General features: G+C 39.8%; 2 protein-coding genes across 2 annotated transcripts in view; one reads left to right on the top strand and one right to left on the bottom strand.

Annotated features, from left to right (window-relative positions):
* clvs2 (clavesin 2) overlaps positions 1–4,031 on the top strand; it is a 33,650-nt gene extending 29,619 nt beyond the window's left edge. The window contains exons 3-5 of the mRNA XM_028606078.1: positions 1,528–1,638; positions 2,921–3,153; positions 3,830–4,031. Coding sequence (XP_028461879.1) covers positions 1,528–1,638; positions 2,921–3,153; positions 3,830–3,923 — 438 coding nt within the window. The 3' untranslated portion in view covers positions 3,924–4,031. The remainder of the gene's footprint in view (positions 1–1,527; positions 1,639–2,920; positions 3,154–3,829) is intronic.
* A 12,842-nt stretch (positions 4,032–16,873) lies between these two features.
* LOC114572864 (probable serine/threonine-protein kinase kinX) overlaps positions 16,874–21,893 on the bottom strand; it is a 44,934-nt gene continuing 39,914 nt past the window's right edge. The window contains exons 33-34 of the mRNA XM_028604644.1: positions 20,847–20,891; positions 16,874–19,766 (exon numbers count right to left, since the gene is read on the bottom strand). Coding sequence (XP_028460445.1) covers positions 19,621–19,766; positions 20,847–20,891 — 191 coding nt within the window. The 3' untranslated portion in view covers positions 16,874–19,620. The remainder of the gene's footprint in view (positions 19,767–20,846; positions 20,892–21,893) is intronic.

Raw genomic sequence — 21,893 nt, 5'->3', positions numbered from 1 at the left:
GGAGCAATCCCGGATGTGGATATAGACTAGTCAAGTCCCAAATCAAGTCACTTTTTTTTACACCAAAGATAAAGCACTCTTATCTGTGGTATCCGGTCTTTCTAAAGAGAAAATACAAGGTATTAGTAGCCCATCTTATAAGATTGGCTAGTTTGTATAACTAGTAGAAAAAGTATGACAATGAATATATTCTGTATTATAATTAATCACATTTTTAAATCCAAAGTGATTATTTTTGTGTTGTGGTTTGTATTGTTGTTGTTGTGGGCCAGTTTTAATACTGTGAAATTTGATTAATGTCCTTTACTTCTGTGTTAGGGTTTTCCTTTTGACAGAAATGTTACTCTCTGTTTCCTGCCCAGGGACTACAGATGAAAATGAGCTTATAGCTAACTCTGGTACTGATAAGGAGCTGTGCATTGTCCCTGTCAAATAAATAAATCAATAAAAATCTAATTACTCGTGGCACTGACGTAGCAATTGCAGTGGTCTTGTCCGACTAACAAGGTGCAACTTGCACAAACAGGTTTTTCTAACATCTTTATAAATACAATTTAAGTAGTTGTACATTTGTATTCCCAACGTGTATGTACATTTCTACATTCTCCACTTTGTATTATCTTCATTTTTTGAAGATTTGTTCTTGTATTCTATCCTAGTCATTATTTCATGTATATTCTATATGTGTGCTGTGTGTCTGATATGTTGCTGCTGTAGCATCGTAATTTCCCATTTTGGGATCAATACAAATCTATCTATCCATCTATCTATTGAACAGCTAACATTCAAACTTATGAACACACGCAAGACATCTGAGTCATCACGCCTCAAGTCAAGTCAGGTTTCGAGTCATTAACTTACAAGTCCAAAGTCGTTTATTTTTTGTCAAGTCGCAAGTCATCAAAGCGATGACTCTAGTTGACTCAAGTCCAAGTCACCAAGTCTCAAGTTTACATCTATACATGTTACTCAATGCATGAGTAGACGTTGTAAATCAATTAACACATCTTATTAAATGTCAATATAATAACTTTGACTTTTCCATTTCTTTTTATTGTCTCTCAATTTCCGACGTGGTTCCGGTGCGCTCCGGCAGCACTACACCCACCAACCGAATGTACATTTTGAACCCAAAATCTTTTCATCTTTTCCTGAACCTGACCAAGAAGATTTGTTTCAATTTTAACGTTAAACATGTGTTTAAAAACTGCGACCGTTTCGCAACACAAGCCCGTCTTTGGTACGAGTGCCCTGTTGAAATAAATGTAACCGCGGAGAAAATATGTTTCCCTTCGAAATGTAACCATTATAGATGAAAAAATTTATTAACCCATCCCATTTCACTATTCTATTTCCAGGGCTCTCTTGAGAATGAGACTCTGTGTCACAATGATATTACCTGTAGGAATAAAGGTTAAATAAAATCAATTCTATCTCCACAAATATAAATGCACTTGGATCACCTGGATGGGATGATCCTCGTTTGCCTGGGTTTTATACATATTGCTTTGTTTCTTCTTCCAACAGGACAGTTTTCCTGCAAGATTTGGAGGGATCCACTTTGTGAATCAGCCCTGGTACATCCACGCTCTCTACACCGTGATACGACCCTTCCTCAAAGACAAGACCAGGAAGAGGGTGAGGCCAGAAGCTGTACCATTAAAGCAGCTATAATAAATATTTTTATATTAACAATGGATTACATGACTAATTGATGACTACAAAAAGCCACCATGCGCTTCCTGCTCAGCAGCAAACAGCAGACAGACCCAGTTAGAGACTAGCTGGTGAACTAGTTCCATCAGGAATTGGTAGAGACCAAAAACAGAGCTGAAAGAGAGAGACTATATCCAACATGTGGGAACACAAAACACAAAGACTCCTAATGAATGATTATGTTGCTCCATAACTGCTGGATGTGGAAATTAAGCAACTGTTTGGATAAAAAAATATATTAAGTCAGGTTTAATCAGGCTTTCAACTGATAAAGAATCAGAGAAAAAATGTCTATCTAGTTTTGAAGGGACAAAAGTGACAAAAATGAGGATGTATTATTATTTGTTTTCTTTGACAATGCAAATGTAATCACCCATTTAGCAACATATGGACTCATATAGTTAAACATTAACAGAGTTACATGCAGCTAAAAGCTTTATTTAGATTGGTATCATAACATTGCTATAAAGATGGATTAGGAAACATGGGTATTAAAGGTGCAGTAGGTAAGCCTTATAAAACTAACTTTCTGTTATATTTGCTGAAACTGACCCTATGTTCGAGTAGAACTACATGAAGCAGGTAATAATAAAAAAAATCTGGCTCCTCTGGCACCACCTACAGCCTGTAGTGCGATGCCATAGAAGAGTGTCTAACTGCGTGTCAATCATTACACGCATTAATTCTCCCTTGTGGGGGGAGGGGTTTAAGAGACAGTTTTGGCCTTAGCGGAAAGGGGGGAGGGACTGAGAAGTTGTCGATGTTCAAATTGTTTGGCTAAGTCCTGGATCTTCACGATCCTACCTACAGCACCTTTAAATCAAGCTTTTTGCCACTTTGTTTTGTCTGCACAAAAGCTTTTTAAACTTAAAGATGGATCCACATAAGCTTCTCAGTCAAGCTAAGCGGCTGTGGCTCAGGTGGTAGAGCGATCGCCTACCAAACGGAAGGTTGGTGGTTTGATCCCTGGCCCTGCAGTCCCATGTTGAAGTGTCCTTGGCCAAGACCCTGAACCCCGAATTGTTCCCGATGCTGTGCGCCTTGTACGGCAGCCTCGGCCAGTGTGTATGAATGTGTATGAATGGTGAATGGATCCTGTACTATGTTAAAGTGCTTTAGTAGTCGTTAAGACTAGAAAAGAATATATGACTATATGAATACAGTCCGTTTACAGTTTTACTGTCTGTGGCCTTTCCTTTTGCAGATCTTCATGCACGGCAACAACCTGAACAGCCTCCACCAGCTGATCCATCCTGAGATCTTGCCGTCGGAGCTGGGCGGGATGATGCCGCCGTACGATATGGGCACGTGGGCGCGGACGCTGCTGGACCACGCCTACGACGAGGAGACCGACTACTGTCCTGAGTCCTACACCCTGTCAGTACAAGACCTAGAGAGAGACCTGGAGAAAAACCTGTCCCCGAAAACCATGAAGAGGTCAGTGCATCCCTGTACTCAACTTACCGTCGTACTGCTTTTCTTTTACTGTTTTTATGAAAGGAAATGGGTTCACTATTTTCACAAAATATTCCCAGCTGCTGCAGGGATTTGAACCAGAAACATTCTGGTTACCTGTCTTTCTAAACTCTGCACAACCTTAGGGAACCAGACAGGTTTAAAAAACACATGCAATGCATGAAAAAAGTAAACCAAAGATAAACCAAACCGTAATTTCTTGCTTGTTTTGCAGTACTTTACAGTATATTTAGATACAAGTGAAAAGGTAATACCCCTGGGGTGCCTAGCCAGCCCCCTCAGTTGAGCATGCGCCCCATGCACAAAGGCTCAGTCCTAGCCGCAGCAACCGCCGGTTCGATTCCAAATTTGCCCCCTCCAAAAAAAGTTATCTTATATTTTTATTACCTATAGTATGTATCCACAGAACATCTAGAAATTGTCAACGCTAATTGTGTTATCTTTGCATAATTAGTGTAAACAAGTTAGATAATGATGGTGCTAATGTATAGATGTTATCTCGTCTTGGAGGAAGGTCTGGCAATGCGAGGCTACATTCTGCATCACGTGCGTAACTGAAAGTGGCACGTGCAAATAGACAAAGTGGCAAATCAAACAGGTAACTTGTCTGATGACGTTGTGTGGTGTTTCCATGCAGGTCTCAGTCTGTGGTGGAACCAGGCGTCCTGAAACGGCCAGACAAAGTCAAGAGTGAAGAGGACAACATGCAGCCGCTGCTCTCGCTGGACTAAACCACACATCCAATAACAGCTCACAAGCATAATCAAAAGCATAACACAAAAACACACTGACTTACCTGCGCATGTGCGCTCTGAAAACACCTTTCTCCAATTAAAACACTGCTGCTGCTGCTGCAATTTGGATTCTTGTTTCTCTTGAACTTGGGGAAAAATCTCAACGAGCTGACAGAAAGCAGACGGACGAGCCAGAGACCTAAGAGCTACTGATGGTGGTTATTTAGGTATTTGCTAAGTGCCAATTCCCAAAAAACTGTAAGTTAACGTCTTTTGAACAATCCAGCCCTGTCAGTGTGGAGCAAGGAAAGGAGAACAAAACACAGAGAAAGAAAGAGTTGCCACATCTAGTATGTGTGGAAATAGAGTTCCCTACAGTTGTATTATATGTGGGTGAGGGGCGATTTGAAAAACTGGAAACCATACTTCAGAGAGAACTCGGGGCCACAGTTCCCGGGCTGCAGTTTTTTTTTTCTTTTCTTCTTTGTACAGTAATTTGAAGAAAACGAGAAGCACGGCTCAGGATTAGCGACAATAATGAGCTTGTTCAACCTCCTGGACACAAAACTGGCAGACAGGCAGGCACTGGGTTTACTGGGAGGTTATGGGCGTCTTTCCTGTGAAAATAATGTCCGAATTATCGGTCTCGCTCCAGTTATCTCTTGGAAAAGCAAACCCCCCTTTACGGTAAGAGTTGGCTATATCAATTATGTGGGGGGTTTTTTTCCTCTCCTTTTTCTGACCCATATGTTGGAAAACAGTATTTCTCCTGCCATTAGGAAGCTGCAGACTCTTTTTAAGCGATGACGCACATCCTCACGTTCGGCTGAAGATGACTAAAAGATATATTTTGAGAATTTAATAGGTAGCTCTAGCCAGAAAATAAATCAAAAATAAGCCCACATTTAATTTTAGAAAAGCAGAGAAAGGGCAAGTACATCACCCTCTCCTGTGACTTTGTGATACATTTCTTCTCTTTCTGGCAATAATAATCTTACTTCTGAAAAGGCCAAACATTACCACAGTATCTGTTATTAAACATGTCAGTATTATACAATTTAAAGATGCTTTAAAAGACAGCATTGGTATTTTTTTTTGTTGCATGTTTTAGTACAAATCACACTCGTGCATTATTTCAGTAAATTATCGCTGTTTCGTAATGCGGCTAAAAACTTTTTTTTCATCAGTATTAGTTTGTGTAGTATTAGTTTTTTATAATCTTAACTCAAAGTCCACTTATTAGACTTCTGCTGAGCTTTCAGCCACATCTCTTCTTCATATATGAGTCTACAGATTACAGTGAAGATGGATGGACTATACTGGGCAAATATTGACTTCCCAAAAACACTTCTTCATGGCCCCAGCCAGTGACGGACTGTTCCCCCCCACTCCCCCATGAACCCCTATGGGCCACTACTGATAATTGGTATTTGGTTAATTTTGATAAGTTTTGCATGCATGCATCCACAAATATTCAAGAGTGTACAGCGGCGAGGTGGATGGAATGATACACTCGGAAGGCAAAGTTACTAATTTCCAAGCTAGGATGTTGACAAAAATAGGGCCAGTGTGTTGCAAATGCCAGGGCCTTTTTTTTGTCACTGGCCCCAGCTAAAGCTTTTTGACATACTGTAGTTAAGCCTCTTCCGAATCAACAAAAGGTAAATCAAAACACAAAAACAAAAAGGTATTACAGCTGAATGTTAGACAGGCCAGCAGACAGGAAAAGTGGGACTCTGACGGGCAGAGCAGCAGGGGAAAAAAGCCAGCCAGGCTGGCAAGCAGACAGCCGAGCAGATCTCAGAAAGGCCGGCAGGCAGGATGTGTGAGGTGGCCGGCTTCAACGAGAGCAGACAGCTGGAATGTTAAACTATCACACCAGCGTACATGACATGTCAACCTCACTTACAACAGCTCAGAGGCTCGAGTCTGTGCAGAGTCGAGTTAGACTGCGGCCCCCAGTGTTATCTGTCTGGTTCCACCAATGTTCTACTCAGATGGAGATAACAATCTGCTACGTGTGGTGGTGATATTTTTATTTTATTTCTCATGTGATCAGGCAGTCCTCCGACAGCAGACAATACCTGCGGAAATCAGTCTGGGAAACTGTTTTCATTGTTGTTTGTTTGCTCATTTGCATCACGAGATAAGGATCATTTTGAATTCTTCTTATTAATAGAGCCTTCTCTAAGCCTTTGCTCCTCTTCGTAACTGTTGCTGCACCTTTTTGTTCTCACACAGCAAACACAGCAGGTTAGATAGATGATTGCATCAATGAGCAGATCTGTTTTACATCCAATGACAACTTTAAGTGTCAGTAGTCTATATCCACGATGTTCCACTTCCGGGATTGTTCAGGTGCCGCCGGAAGTTCCGCCGGATGTCTTTCATTTCGGCCAGATGTTCCGTCACCTTCGTCTTTCTTTGTGTTGGCGTTCTAAACTCGGTGGATTTATGAGGACTGCAGGGTAAATCCAGACAGCTAGCTAGACTATCTGTCCAATCTGAGTTTTCTGTTGCACGACTAAAACTACTTTTCAACATAAACAAGTTCCTTCCTGAGGCTATCTTGCAGAGGCGCTGTTGCGCCATGCGGTGCTTAAGCCGCCTACACATGATAGGCGGCAAAACCGCTTTGCGCTGGCGGTTCCATGGAATTCTAATGGTCAGCGCAGTGAGGCCCAACTAGTCAATGCGCTACCCTTGGCGTCGCGCACCGCTCAGATTTTCCACTTTGCGCTGCGCTCGAAAGCGCAACCAATGAGATAACAGCGTGGCGTTACCTAGCAACGGGAAATGGCTTCCTTGCCACCCTTGTTGACGAATACCTGTGCTGCGTTTTGCTTTCTGCGCCCTACCTAACGGCGTGCAGAGAGCAAATCTCTTATCATGTGTAGGCGGCTTTACCGTAGCCAATGACGATTGTGATTAGTTTAAAGAAATGCCAATTAACCAGAGCACGTTTTTCCCCCCCATCCCGGAATGCTGAATGCCAGCCCTGAATAATTTCTCAAAAGCCACAAATCTTTTAGGCCTACTTTACTGTCTTTCAGACAGCTGTAGCAAGCTTTGTTTAAAAACTAAAAAGATGATATTGGTTTCATATGAAACTATACGATCTAACAAATTCATTAATACCAACCAAGCTAGTCATGCTAGCTTTTTGGGAAGGGTGGGAAATTTTGCTAAAAGTTTAGCCAAAAGTTAGCCACGGTTTGCTAAGTTTTGGGGAACAAATGGAAAAACTTGCATGCCATATTTAAAGGCCTATCTATGATCAAGTAGCTTTAAAAATAGGGCAAAATAGCTGCCATAAATGGGGAAAAAAAATCTCCTTGGAATATTCTGGTCTGAACTGAGCCCTGAATGTTTCCAACATTTGGCTCCGCCCCTGCCCTACGCGGACTTTGATCAGAAACGTATTCTTTCATACATCAAAAACAAATGTAATCCCCTTGAAACAAAATTGAGAATGCAGTTTAGTTGGATTGGAACGTCATTTTTAGGCAGACAGACTCCCCAACAACCAATGCTGACTTTAAGAAAAAAAATCAAAACGTTAATCTTTTCTCAACATTAACCAAGATGTTTCAGTTGCCTAACCCTTCCCACATATTGGCTTTAAAGGTTTCAACATCATCATCGCTGCACATAATTGTTTTTGCAGAATTAGTCTAGATACGATTGACTTGTCTGAGCATTGACAGCAAAACATTTCTTCAATCCAAAACTTTATCAAAACTCAAATGTAACTACTGAAAACTACTTGTGTTGCTTCCCTAAAACATCATTAAGATTAACATTAAGATGACTTATGTCAAATCGTATTCATCTTTTATAGTAAATGAAAAAAAAAAACATTTTAGGCGTGTCTTATTATTGCGTTATTGTACCAGTTTCACTTTGGGAGAAATGTAGAACTGCCAGTTTTGTGCACGTCAGAGAGACTGTAATAAATTCTCGGTCCAACGTGAAACAAGGAAATGTTCATTGAGTGTTTTAAAATGATTTCTGTGCATTAGTAGATACAGTATATGAGTTTTTTTTTTCACAGTTATAAGTAACACACATACGGACGGAGAGGCCACAAAATCAGGAATTAGTTGAGCTTTTACAGCATCCATGTTGGTCGAGGAAAAGTGAAGGAAAACAGATTTTTACCATAAACACAGACACACACACACACACACACACACACACAGCCACAGTAGATGCTTCCAGTTGTTAGGATACAAAGTTTACATTTAACAAACATCTGTATACTGCTTGAATATAGCAAAACTGAGTCTCACACAGAATGTCCTGCAGGTTCACTGATTATTATTTTTTAAGGCTAAAGTAGTAGAGGTTGCTATCAGAGGCTGCTTTGTTCTGTTGTAAAACATATTGTATGTAGAGGAACTTAAACACACTAACACAAAGGTAAAGATTTACATTTTATTCTAAATATACTTTATCGGGTGATGCTGTGTGCTTAACCACACATTGGAGATTTTCTTTCTTTTTTTCTTGTCAGTATTTTATTAAAATTGCTATCTACCTTGTTTATTATTCCCCAGGTGACAGACTGCTATATGTTGTATGAATTGTGAACAGAATTATGAAATTAGAAATCTGTTTTTTATTTTGAAGAAATCCAGCATTTTGATTGTTCTTTCTGTGTTGTTGTCGTCGTTGTTTTGTCTTTCCTGCTGAACTTGGATCAAAGTTTTGATGAAATACTTTCACACAAATCTGGAGTTACGTAATGACGGCTTTCGCATTTTAAACGTCACCCAGGAAGCCGTCCGAGAGTCCCTTAGTGATTCTTTTTTCATTTTTGAAAATTTTGATTCAACCTTCTCAAAATCAGTGAACATAAATGATACATTTCTGTGCTGGTTTTGACTGGAAACGCTGCATTCCTGTCACTGATACTTAAGATTTGCATAATGTCATGTTATAGTGATTTATTCAGCTAAACAACACTGTCGTATTGTAAACACAAACATTTTCACACCATCTTACATTAGGGAAATGTAGAGCCCGCATGCTGTTAATCTCCCATGCAAAATAAGATCTCACGATGACGCAAAGACTGTAGAAAAGCATGAATGGAGCATCTGGGACTACACATGCTGACATTTGCAGGATGAAGTCCTAGAAATTCTATTCAGCTAATTGGTAAAAACAGAAACAAATGCCATAGATGTGACCCATACATGAGCTTGCAATACCCTAAAGGACAAATTTTTATCTGCAGTTTGCAAGCAAGATTTCTGAAATATGATGCTGTCAACATTTGCCGTTCATGCTCGCAACTTGCTTTCGTCAAAAGGGAAGCCAATAGCCCCGACCCAGCGCGTTCAGATAAAGCCCATTTAGATCTGACCCTAACTGACTTTTAGCGTCAATAACAACGCCAAACCAAGCGTCCGTATTTAACGGGATGGGAGTGAGAATGTGTTGCACATTTCCATCCACAACTGTTGCGCGAATATTAGGAGTTGAGCGTATTGAAATAAACAGTTGGTGGCGCCACCAACTGCCACTAAACCACTGCAGAAAAGGGAACATGTGATGGAAATATGGCATTTATGTTTGTTTTGGGTATTCATTTGAGGAAGGTTACAGTCTCCTTTAGTGGATGAAAAGCTTCAGAGACTAATAAACAAAGTGTATCATGAATTTAGTTTTTATCAATACTAAAAGTTTTCCACTTGAGCAAATAGTAAAGACTTTTTTCCAAAGGTTTTTAATTATGCACAAATGTGAAAATGTGAAAAACAGAACCAGGTGGATGGAACAACCTGATATCACAGAATTACTTGAAATGAACACGGCCCCTTAACTAACAATCTGTGGCAGTTTCACGGAATAGCCAAAAATTCCGTGATGGGCCAACAGAACAATTCCGTGAAATGAACACGGCCCCTTAAGTTAAGGAAAAGGTCGTGGGTGGGCTTACGTTTCCATGTAACGCAGGACAACAACGGGACGGTTGGGTTTAGGAAAAGAAGAACGGGACGGTTGGGTTTGGGTTTAGGGAACTTGACACGCGGGACACGATCCCCGGTCTCCTGGGTGAAAGTCCTGTGTCCACCACCCCCAACCAACCTCCTTAGGCGCATTTTTGGGCTTTCATACTACTCGCTACCGTAGTCGCTCCTAATGCTATGTCATCTTCTCATTGACTTTACATTGGCATTGTTTAACGTGGTGGCCACATGGAATTTTCACACATTCAATGCAGTGTTAACAGTTCGTGATCATTTCACGGAATTCTGTGAGACCAGGCTGGGATGGAAACACTTTCTGATCATGAACATCACATCCTGTTGGAGGGACTAAATCACTTGGTACGGGAGCAAAACAGTGAGCGCACTTTACATTTCGGACCTGTGGTTGGTTTTTGGACCTGCATGCTCTTTAACACACTGACTAAAACACCGTATTTGAAAAAGTTGATTTTTTTTTATTTGCTAATGTGATTAAACTATTTATTTTTGGTATGTGTAATTACTTTTAACTATGGTAGATCTCCCGTAGACCGCCATGATGGTGCCAATTGTGGAGGCAAATCATGCCCGTTTGGCAGATTGTAGAGGCCATTGCCATTATTCATAGAAATGGGACACATGTGCAGGGACTCATCCACCTGGGATACACTAAATGGCCATAAAAAGGGAAAATGTTGACCTCCATGTCCAGCTTCAGTGATGTAAATGTCCTCTTTTGGTTTTTCAAATCAACAGATGTGTAAAGCTGGAACCAATGACAACACACGCACTGTGTAGATGTAAATGTTCACGTTTTGTTCCAAAGTGAGGTGATAAAAAAAAAAAAACATAATTTCTGAATGGAAAAATTAATTGAGAATTGTGAGTCTTTTTTTCACAATAATGCATCATTATGGAATAAAAACTCTCTGTCACAAGATTTGTTAACCCTCTGAGGACGAAAGACGCACCGCCACGTCCAAACAATGATTGACAAAAAGCGATATTACAAAATCTCATTTTTCATTTGATTTACTATTTTTTTTATCATATATATATAAAACACTACTTTTTGAACCTAAAGACTAAACTCATTTTAAGCACCGTAACAATTCGTATAGCACATAAGTTAAGGTGTGAAGAATTTCAAAAAGCGTACATCAAAGTTTCAGCTTTAGCACCAAATTATCTCTTTACACTGGCTTTGGTTCTCACTACACGGAAAGCTGAGTTCGTTCTGATCATTTTGATGTGAATAACGTGGGGATACATTTTATGCAAATCCCCTAAAAAGGTGAAATTAAGAAGATGTGTGAAAATGCCCTTAGACCTCAGAGGGTTTACTGTACTGTCTTTATAACTAACACGATTCATCTCTCACTGACTTTGACTCATGTTTGGTTTAGCCACCTCTTCCATTACAAACCCAATGTGTTGCTTCTTATCATCAAGTATATGTGCTTTTGAGGATTTGGACACTGAATGACGTTTTTTTTTTTTAAATGCTTGAAATATTTTTTTCATTTTCATAACACTGTTCTTTGATTGTATAGTTAACAGTATAGGCGCTGTAGGGGAGACCAAAACGCAATTGTGAAGTTATTATGGAAAGCCGCTATATTATAGGAGCAAAAAAAAACTGCTCAGTTAGCAGGTGTTAAATGTGTATCATGTCATCAAAGACAATTTGCTGAAATGCATCATGTAAAACGAGCAAAAATAAATATGGACACATGTAGATTTTCTTATATTTCTCTGATTTTTGTGTCTGCCTTGTCTCAGCACTTCAATTATTGCTGTCCTTTCACAGTGACGCAGTTATTTGGCAGCAGGTGTTGGAGCTTGAGATGTAAGGCTGGCTACACACTGGCTGCGTGGCGTGGCGTGGCGTGGCGTGAGCGTGGCGTGAGCGTGGCGTGAGCGTGGCGTGAGCGTGGCGTTTCTTTCGTGTCAGCTGCGTGGCGTTTTCTGTCTTTTCACACCAGAAACGTGTCTGATGCGGCGCTGCTGCTGCTAGCTTCGTCTGTACACATGTATGTTTCCCATTGATAAAATGAAATAAGCAGTAGTGTACTTCATGTTAAACATAACTATATACTGATTTGATTACAGCAAAGACAACGTCTGCAGTATTGACGGCAAAATAGGCTACAGAATATTTGGTTCTGTATTGACAGGGGCAATATTATTTTTTTAAATTACATTTATATCTGCATTTATGTCAAAACCTAGAGACTTTCAAACATCAAAATGTCATTTATTAATATGTATTTGTGTCAAAATGACATATAAACATCTTTTCCTATTCTGTTTAGCCTGGAAACACGCTTGTGTGTCGCGGGAAAAATAGGCGTCGGATCTATTTCTAGCATGCGACGTGCGTGTCACGCAGGCAGTGTGCAAGCTCTAAATAAAAACGGACTGCAGCCAGTGTGCAGCCGGCCTAACAATCTGAAGTGCAGCTGCAGTGACTCCGTAATGAGACTCTAAAAAGACTCTGACCGGTTTCCTGAGTGAGGCAGAGTCAAAGACAACCTGAAAAGGAACACACGGTGCTTCTCATGTTGCTTAAATGGCCTCCTCGACTCCTCCACTTGCCTCCCTTCCTCGCGTCTTAGTCCCTCCCACTGAGGAGGTACGGGAGAGACATGAGGAAATCATCGGAGGAGAGAGGCAACGAGCAAATGTGTTTTTAGAGGGATGAGACGTCCTTTCCTCTGAAGCGTCACATGAATTCATCAGCTGTTTGGCGCGGAGTTAACAACTCCTTCAGCTGCGCCGCTTCCGGGGAAGGCTGCTCTCGTGTTTCCTCGCCTATAGCTCCTCAATGATCCCTCCTCGATGATCCCTCCTCGATGATCCCTCCTCGGTCCTCGGGGCAGAAATACGAGCTTTGAGACAGCCTTCACCGAGGAGCGACAGAGCAACATCCGTTTCAGCCGAGGACCGAGGAGAAAAATTGGTTCTGGAGAGAGTTTCCCGGCAAGGAAGACTTGATTGTGTGGTTGCTGTGTTTGTGTGTTTATCTAGTTCTATGTCTTTGCTTTGCCTTTAATTGTAGAAGAGCAAAATCTACAATCATTAATAAAACCAACATTATTTAATGGCAGATGGTTAAGAGGGTGCACAAAAACATTTGGCTTTGAAAATTCAGATTCTGCTTCAGGCTTGTTGCTTTTAATTATTTTAGGGACATCACTCAAAAACATCAACAGTAATTGCTTGTGGATGCGTTCAACATGAACATTTCATCTTTATGTTGGTAAAAATGTATTCCAGGCAGCAATTGCGCGTCCTCAAAACATATTCGGTAAATAAGTGTGTGTTCGTATCTCGCTGGAGACAGGGGTTGTATGTGTATATCCTCATAAATCAAACAGGTTTTAAATGTCCTTCTGTGTCTCCATAACAGCACTGCACTAATTGTTCTATCTTGTAAAAAAATATATACAAAGAAAGACACTAATGGCCTCACACATTTCTGCAAAGATTTATTGACTCACAAAAATGCATTTTGGTGATTGTATTCTACCACAGCAGACATCCTCAGTCGAGTCTCTTAAGTGCCTGAAATGTCACTGAAACATTTACTCCGAAAATGTTTTAAAACTGTGATTGAGTCAGGCTGCTCGCCTCCTTCTGTGATTACATCATACACCTCTGCTTTATCAGACATGTAACAGGCAGTTCGTACATTGTTAAAAACATTACAGTCTGATATTTAAAAACAGAAAAAAACAAATTACTCAGCAATCTCTTCAGCCTAATGATCTCCAGAGTGCAACGCATAAAATAAAACTATTATCTACAGTCTTTATACAGCACCTGACTGACTGTTGTGTATTTTACACTGGAGTGATGCTCAAACATGTGTTGCTGTACTTCCTGTTAATTACACCGTCATGCATTGTCACATTAGAAAACATTAACAAAACACGTGATCCTTCTAAAATATCCAAACAATCTCAAACCATATTTGTTCAGTGTTTAAAATGAATACAACTCCCACATTTAGCAGATGATCTGCTCCTATTGCAACACAATTATTATTATTTTTTCCACTGACTTTAAATTTTGAAACTAAAAATGTAGATGTCATTCGAAAAACATTCAGAAACACCTCTGAAAAAACACCTCTTTTTTTTTTTTTTTTTTTTTTTACTTTTACAAAGTCAAGATTCGAAAGTAGTTTTGACACATTTTCTCTGGAACTGCAGCTACTGCCGCATGTTCCGTGATTTCCTGCAGGGTTTAGACCTAACCGAAACCTGGTTTAAAATCCCCTGAATCCTCCTTAGAAATCCTATGGTAACACTTTACTTGAAGAAGTAAAAAATGACACTGCCTACGTAGCTTCTCTGACTTAAAAAAAACCTAAACAACGCTGTGTGTACATCAGGGCAATGTCGGAGGTGCCGGAACATGTCCCGGCGTGTTCCGGCTCAAATTAAGCCCTGACCCTAACCCTAACTTGTCATGACAAAAACCGAATGACACTTACTAAAAGAAGCGTTATGTCATAAACGTTCATGACTTGTTTATAATGTTCACGACACGTTCATGACAGTGTCATGTCACTCTTACGTAGACACCTTCAAGTAAAGTGTAACCGATCCTTTAAACTAGAGCCATAAACGGTTTGATACGAGGCACACATGGAGCTGGTTTCTCTCTTTTTACAGCGGCTCAGTTAGGGGAGGAACAGAGTTGATATGAGTTGTTTCCCTCTATAAAGCACGCTGGTTTCACATCAACTACATGTGTTCCACTGCAAACCTTACTGCTCAAATCCAGCTATTTATTAGATCATATTTTATTGTTGCACTTCATTTAAAACACTGTGTCATGTTTCTAAATTGACCCTCATGCTCAGAAGAGCAATAGCAAAAAAGAAGACCGCCCTCCCCTGAAAAACGACCGCATAGGTTGTTTGTTCAACTCATATTAACGTTTCAAGTGACTACGCCCTCTAGTGGCTGTAGTATTTATAGCGGGAGCAAAGCAGGAAGTAAGGTGACGAAGTATAAGAGCGCCAAAACTCAACCAACGTAGGGATTTGAACCGAAACCACAATTGAAAGTAGTTTTGGTGCCTTAATGTAACCAAACTGTCACCGTTACACAGCGTTAAAACCTTGCCCGTTAAGTTAGTAGATATGAGGACGGAAAACCCTCCTGTGGGTACGTCCAATATCGTCGTATGGTTTGGAGGACTTGTTGCCAAAAAGTCACGTCTGTATTTTGTATGCTAATGTTGCATGAAACTAAATATAGACTGGTTTTGTTTGTATGTTAACGACTTTGTGTAGTTGTCAATGTACAATATGAACATTTAAATGTTTTAAAAACTGCATTGTTTACATCAGCTTGCAGTGTTCTCCGCTTTTATTGCTGCATTTTCACACCTAACCGCCACCAACAGTTGATAATGGGAATTATGTTAAATTAAGGGACACTGCAGCATTTCGGTGAACATCCGGTAATGTGACAGGTAAGCCTAGCTAGCACCTGAAGAGTTCTGTTTTGCATGTCCGAAAAAGTTAACTGTACAGCTAGAAAAAGGATTTAAAGTGTATTTGTGTTGTATGTCCTGCTCCTGGAAACATTCCTCTACAGCACTACTAGTGGTACGGCCGGATAGTCAGGTTGGTTGAATGGAAAGCAGTCTGTGTTGACTTAAAGAGCATTAGACTGGGTTGTAATTGTAATAAAATATGTCTTATTATAAACACAGAGAAGGTACAGCTCAACAAATATAACATGGTCTCTGTTTAACCGGTAAGCGGAACTTAAACTACTGAAAAACTGCAGAGAAACATACTGATAAGTAAAAAATGTTGTTGCTTCAAGTGTACACACTGTTTCCTTTAGAAACTGCCAGGCAGGGGAATAAATGACTTAACTGCCTTAACTGCCTCACACAGACATATGTACCTATATTAAGAACATGTAATCAAACATGGATATTATGAGTGCTACAAAATGTATTGTATACCGTCTCGTCAGATTAGACTAGATTTAAAATCATATTCGCAGCACACAGTTGCAGCTGTTTGGTGTAATTAGTGTCTGTTAATATCGGCTACAGCTGACGTCTCAGCAGGGACGTGCACAGACATTTTGGGGGGCAGGGGCTCAAATGAAAAAAGGGCACTTGTTATAATTATTTGTTTAAAAAAACTTTTTTCTTCATCTTTTTTTTTTTTTAAACAAAACGTTAAATGTACACAACTCTGACTTCCTTACCAATTTATTTCAACAAAGTCTAAACTCCCGACCGGATATTAAGATTTTTTTTAATTCAATAAATACACTTGTTTGATAGGAAAGCTGTGCGCAAACAGGAATACAGTACAGGCCAAAAGTTTGGACACACCTTCTCATTCAATGTTCAATGTTTCCTTTTTATTTTCATGACTATTTACATTGTAGATTCTCACTGAAGGCATCAAAACTATGAATGAACACATATGGAATTATGTACTTAACAAAAAAGTGTGAAATAACTGAAAACATGTCTTATATTTTAGATTCTTCAAAGTAGCCACCCTTTGCTTTTTTGATAACTCTGCAAACCCTTGGTGTTCTCTCAATGAGCTTCATGAGGTAGTCACCTGAAATGGTTTTACCTTCACAGGTGTGCCTTGTCAGGGTTAATTAGTGGAATTGTTTCCCTTATTAATAAAAAAGCAAACGGTGGCTACGTTGAAGAATCTGAAATATAAGACATGTTTTCAGTTATTTCACACTTTTTTGTTAAGTACATAATTCCATATGTGTTCATTCATAGTTTTGATGCATTCAGTGAGAATCTACAATGTAAATAGTCATGAAAATAAAAAGGAAACACATTGAATGAAAAGGTGTGTCCAAACTTTTATATATATATATATATATATATATATATATATATATATATATAATTTAATTTAATAAAAATAAAAAATAAAGCTCCCCTTTGATGTCTGTGTGTGCACATGCCTGCGTCTCAGGGCCTCCAGACAGCAGAGCAGACACCTACTGCTGCATTGCCCCACTGGAATAGGATTCACTTTTTTTTAAATCCTCAAAAACACCCGAACGCCAGGTGAATTTAAAATGCCGCTCCAACAACCACATCCACTCGGCAGGTTGCTTCTGTAAATGGTTGTCGGATCTCATTTTGGCCCCTGAAACATGAGGCCTCTTCACACTTCCATTTTTTATCCAGCGTGTTGACCTAAACCCTGCAGGGCGACAGAGAGCGGCCCAGGGATAGCTCGACCTCATTTCACACTTAGACTCATTAACCCCGAGTTTTACTCCGAGCCTCGGGTTAAATATATTCACGCTCAAAAATCAGTATGCTAACGGCAAACAGCTATGCTGAGACTGCTTTGGCTCTGACTCGGATTCACACCAGTGATTTTAAATGTGCTTTCGGAGTGAACACAAAGAGTTTTTCTCTCACTTTACTGTGCAATTAGTTGCCACAAATATCCGTTCGACAAACTCCACAGAGGCTAGCTGTTGCTGCTAGCTTGGCAGCAACATAACCATAACAGGAACTCCAGTTTTCTGTTAAGGTTAGTTCCCAGTTTATGTTGTTGTCCTCTTGTGTCTGCAGTGGAGTCATACGGCTGCAGGATGGATGCAATTTATTTTGCTCGAATGGAAGCATTTTTCGATGTTTGCACGACTTTTTGAACGATGTTTGCGTCTTTAATCTGCAACTGTTCGTATCCACTCACATCTTTCCTTTGACTTTGGATGCATTTGCATCGCCTCTGAAATTAGCTTTTAGGTTCAGTCTGAACACACTTTAAGACTTTTTGGGAGATAACCCAGAAAAAGTTGAGGATAGACATGCAATACAATGAGGATTAGTCGTGGGATAAACATTATTGCCACACCTCAAACATCAGTGTACAGTTCAAGAACTGCTCTAAGTCAGTCCACAAGGTGTTCAACTGCAGGTAACCACTGTGAGTGCCTTACACTGCACAACATGGAGGAATTCAAATGACAGCTTAGGAACTGTACATTTGAATAAACTGGTAGCCTTGGGCCAACACTCCAGCAGGCTAAAGTGGGTCTTATCCCAGGATTAAAATGTTTTTGGTTCTCTGTAGTCAAGGTTTTCATTCAGTAAGACAACAGCAAATTGCCGATAATGCTCAGCGACAGTTTTGCAGCGACAACAAGGCAGCCTTGTCGGTATAAGGTACAAAACCAGAGCGAGTGAGGTAACTGAAAATATGACAATGTGTATCAGGCTTTTTGTTAAATCAGCTGATGATTAACATGGCATGTATCCGCTGTAGCAGACATCACATCGTCTCATTAGTTGGTCACATCAGAGTTGTCCTGTGCAGACTCCCCGTCTCTAAACAAAGCTAAAATAACTGGTAACTGTTCTGTGTGGAACTGCACCAGTTCAACTTTAAACAGTTTGAGATCCTGTGTAATCACCTTATATATAAGAACAAAGATTACTTTTGAGGTTTGGGAGATTTACATGGGAAACAGCGAGGCCAATTATAGAAATAACAGGGTTCAAGTATTAAACTATTGTTAGTATTTGACGAGGGGACCAAATACTGTAAACTTTTACTTTAAGCCCTTATTTTCATGACCAAAACTACTGCAACGTATGAGCATGTCAGTGTGTGGGGGAATGAAAAACATCCAACAATTGCATTTAAGATGTCAAAGTATCTCTTTAAACTTAAAGCGTTGTGTCTTTCATTAAAATGCAGTTATACACACTGTAACACGTCCAGAAGTACCACAGGCTGAGATGAGCTCACCTTCCTCTTAACTCCTGCCTGATATCAGGTCATCTAAGAAGAAAATGCCTCATCATTGTTCATCACTCATCAACATTTAACATGTTGACGAGACTCAGGATCAGAGACAGGGAGTCTGCTTTGATCAAACGTGGGAGCTCCCGGGATTTAACCCTACAAACATTAGCACGCTAATCTGTTGCAGATGCAGCAAAGCAGCAAAACGCACCGGTTCTTGTTACGGTATGCAGGATACAGGTGATTTAAAGTTACCATTAAAAATAAAAGGGGACACAAACTGTTGATTGTAGCTCTCATATTGAAACAAAGCTTGACTCAAGTAATATTTAATCCCATTCAAATTCAATAAAAAAAATGATGATGATATATACTCCTATTTAATAGTTGACGCAAAATACTGTCCCAGTTTCTACTTATTATTATAAAAAAAACATAACTGTTTTGTCAGCACAAGTGCCTCTAAGTATAAATGTGGGGTGCCATAAAAAGTTTAAATTAAAATGGACTGCTAGAGTAAACTGCAAAAACAACATGCCAAACGTGTGCACATTTATTTCAGCCTAAATTACAAATATAAGCATTATTTACACATACTGAGTTAAGAATATTCACATAAAAGCGTCCGTGTTTGGATTTTGGTGACATTACGTTAAAGCTAAGGCACAAGCGAGGCACGGCAGTGTCTGCTGGTGAAGCATCAGCTAAGAGAAAAAGTATGAAATATGAAAAGGAACCCCAGGAGCTCGACCACATCGAGAGAAAAATAAAAACATGAATAAATTAAAGGCAAAATAGTTCTGTCCACTCTTATCTGTCTGTCTGTGGCATTTCCTCAGGATTTAAGGATCCCACAGATTCAGAGCGTCTCCCCCTGCTGGACCGATAGATGCAGTGCTGTCAGAAGAAAGAGGTGAGGGATCAGGTTGTCCTATTGGCCCGACGCCCTCGCTGCTCTCTGCTGCAGCTCCAACATGGACTTGATCGCGGGAGACATCATGGCGGGGGACATGGCTGGTCGCAAGGGGTACTGTGCATTTTTACCAGGGACGTAAATGCACTGGAAGTATCTCTGGCCTTTGAACACAGCAATATGACATGGTTTAATCTACAGCGATGCATCATATTCTATTAAACAGGGGTCTTCAACAATTTTAAAGCCAAGGAACCCTTAGTCTATATCTATGACCTTCCACTTCCAGAATTGCTCCGTTGCCGCCGGAAATTACGCCGGATGTTCTTTTTTTTCGACCGGATTTTTGTTACCTAACGCTTCCTTTGTGTTGGAATTTTAGACTCCGGAGAATTTCTGAGGACTATGGTTAACTGCTCCTCAGATCTCTGCAGGGTAAATCCAAATCTGAGTTTTCTGTTGCACGACTAAAACAACTTTTGAACGTGCACATGTCCCACCAAAACTAGTTCCTTCCCAAAGCAATTTTCCAGCAGCAAAGGGGATCTGTGCAGTGCCCATGGCAATTGTGATTGGTTTAAAGAAATGCCAATAAACCAGAGCACATTTTTCTCCCATCCCGGAAGGTTGTGTGGACTAGCCAGACCAAGAACCCCTTAACTGAAAGAGAGGCGGAGCATGGACCCCGCTATGTTCAGAAGATTGTGGCGTCCACCGACTTTCGCGCCCAGATACTCAGTGAAGATAATGACCTCTTCTGAAGAGTCTTGTGAGTATTGTTAATCCTCCGTGTCCTCCTTGGCTACTAGCAGCTGCGTAGAGGAGCGGTGGGGAGTGGTGCGCGGTCACGGAAGGCTTGTATGTGTTTAAGTAAATGTACTTAGTTACATCCCACCACGGCTAACATTAGTATTTATTTATTTTAACCTCAGGGAGTTACTGTTCCCAAAAGTAAAGCAAATTACAACTACTCATTATTTAATGAGAAGAATATCACCATGAAATGTAACTTCTAGATCCAACACAGGAACACCTGTGTGCTCCCCCTTGTTTCCTGTCTGTTTTTTAGGATTTCAGCTCCCCAATGCAGGTAAAAAGGTAAAAAGAAATCTTTAAAAAAACATGGTTTGCACAAGTTTGAAGAGAAAACCCCTATTTATTTGATACGTTCATCAGAAAGTCACTTCCCTTACATTTAGAAAAAAAACTTATAAAAAAATGTCTGAAATTTCAGCAACTCTTACCTGTTTTTTTCTTTTCTGTCGTATTGTCGTCAGTCTGGGTCTCTTCTGCAAGAAATGGGATCAAATACATAATTATATACAGTTGGTACGTGGGTGTGAGTCTGTGAGAGGGAAAGAAGACCAAGGATGACATGCATGTAAGTAAGTAAAGGATGAAAAACAGCCTGGAAAGAGAAGAAAAAAAAGAGTTTCATTCAAAAAGGTTGTGATGTTCTTTCTCTCCTGTTAAATGTCCCGTTATAATTTAAATCTAATTTTGTTCCATAAATCTACATATATCTCCTTGATATTTGTTCTGACTTGCGTACTTATGTTGTGCCAATTGTCATTAACAAACAGAAAACATTCAAACGTAATTTGGCATCCTATATTTTGATGTTTTCCCATTGCAATGAAGGCTGAAGTTTACCAGTGGCACTCAGCAGACGTTGAAATAATCAGCATGAAGAGAAAAACTATTAGGATTCAGTGCTCACATAACATTAGCAACCTTGGCTAGCTTCCACTTCCCAAATGGGGGAAAGAAAAGCCCAACGGGTCCACAAAAATGTTGACTGTGGAAAGGGAGAGACATATTAACCCTTGTGTTGTTTTCAACATTTTTTTTTTATATCAGAAACATGGTTTTCTTTCAACCAAATTGCCCCCAAAACAACATGGGGAAAAGCATGGAAAATCAATGATTACTTGATTACTAGAAATTGTGGGTGTTTTATTCGATTTTATAGCATTTGCGAAAAATACTTTCAAAACAGCATCCTTACTAAATTTTGACATATACCAGTCTGTGATCCACTCAACATCCTCTGAGCCTAACTATTAGTAAAAATAATTCATAGTTTCTGCTTTTTTTTAACAAAAAAATAGGTATAATATCATATTTGCTAGGCTTATTGACCATTTAAAAAATAAAAAAAAACGTTGAAAAAAGGGACAAAAACATTTTTAAAAAAAGAATCAAAAGCATCGAAGAAAACGGCAAAAACGTTGGCGGAAAAAAAAACACCAAAAAAAGTTTTCAAAAAATACGTTTTCAATTCATGGTTG

The sequence above is a fragment of the Perca flavescens genome, chromosome 18, assembly GCF_004354835.1.
Source record: "Perca flavescens isolate YP-PL-M2 chromosome 18, PFLA_1.0, whole genome shotgun sequence".
NCBI classification, from domain to species: domain Eukaryota; kingdom Metazoa; phylum Chordata; class Actinopteri; order Perciformes; family Percidae; genus Perca; species Perca flavescens.
This window is presented reverse-complemented; position numbering and strand designations above follow the sequence as displayed.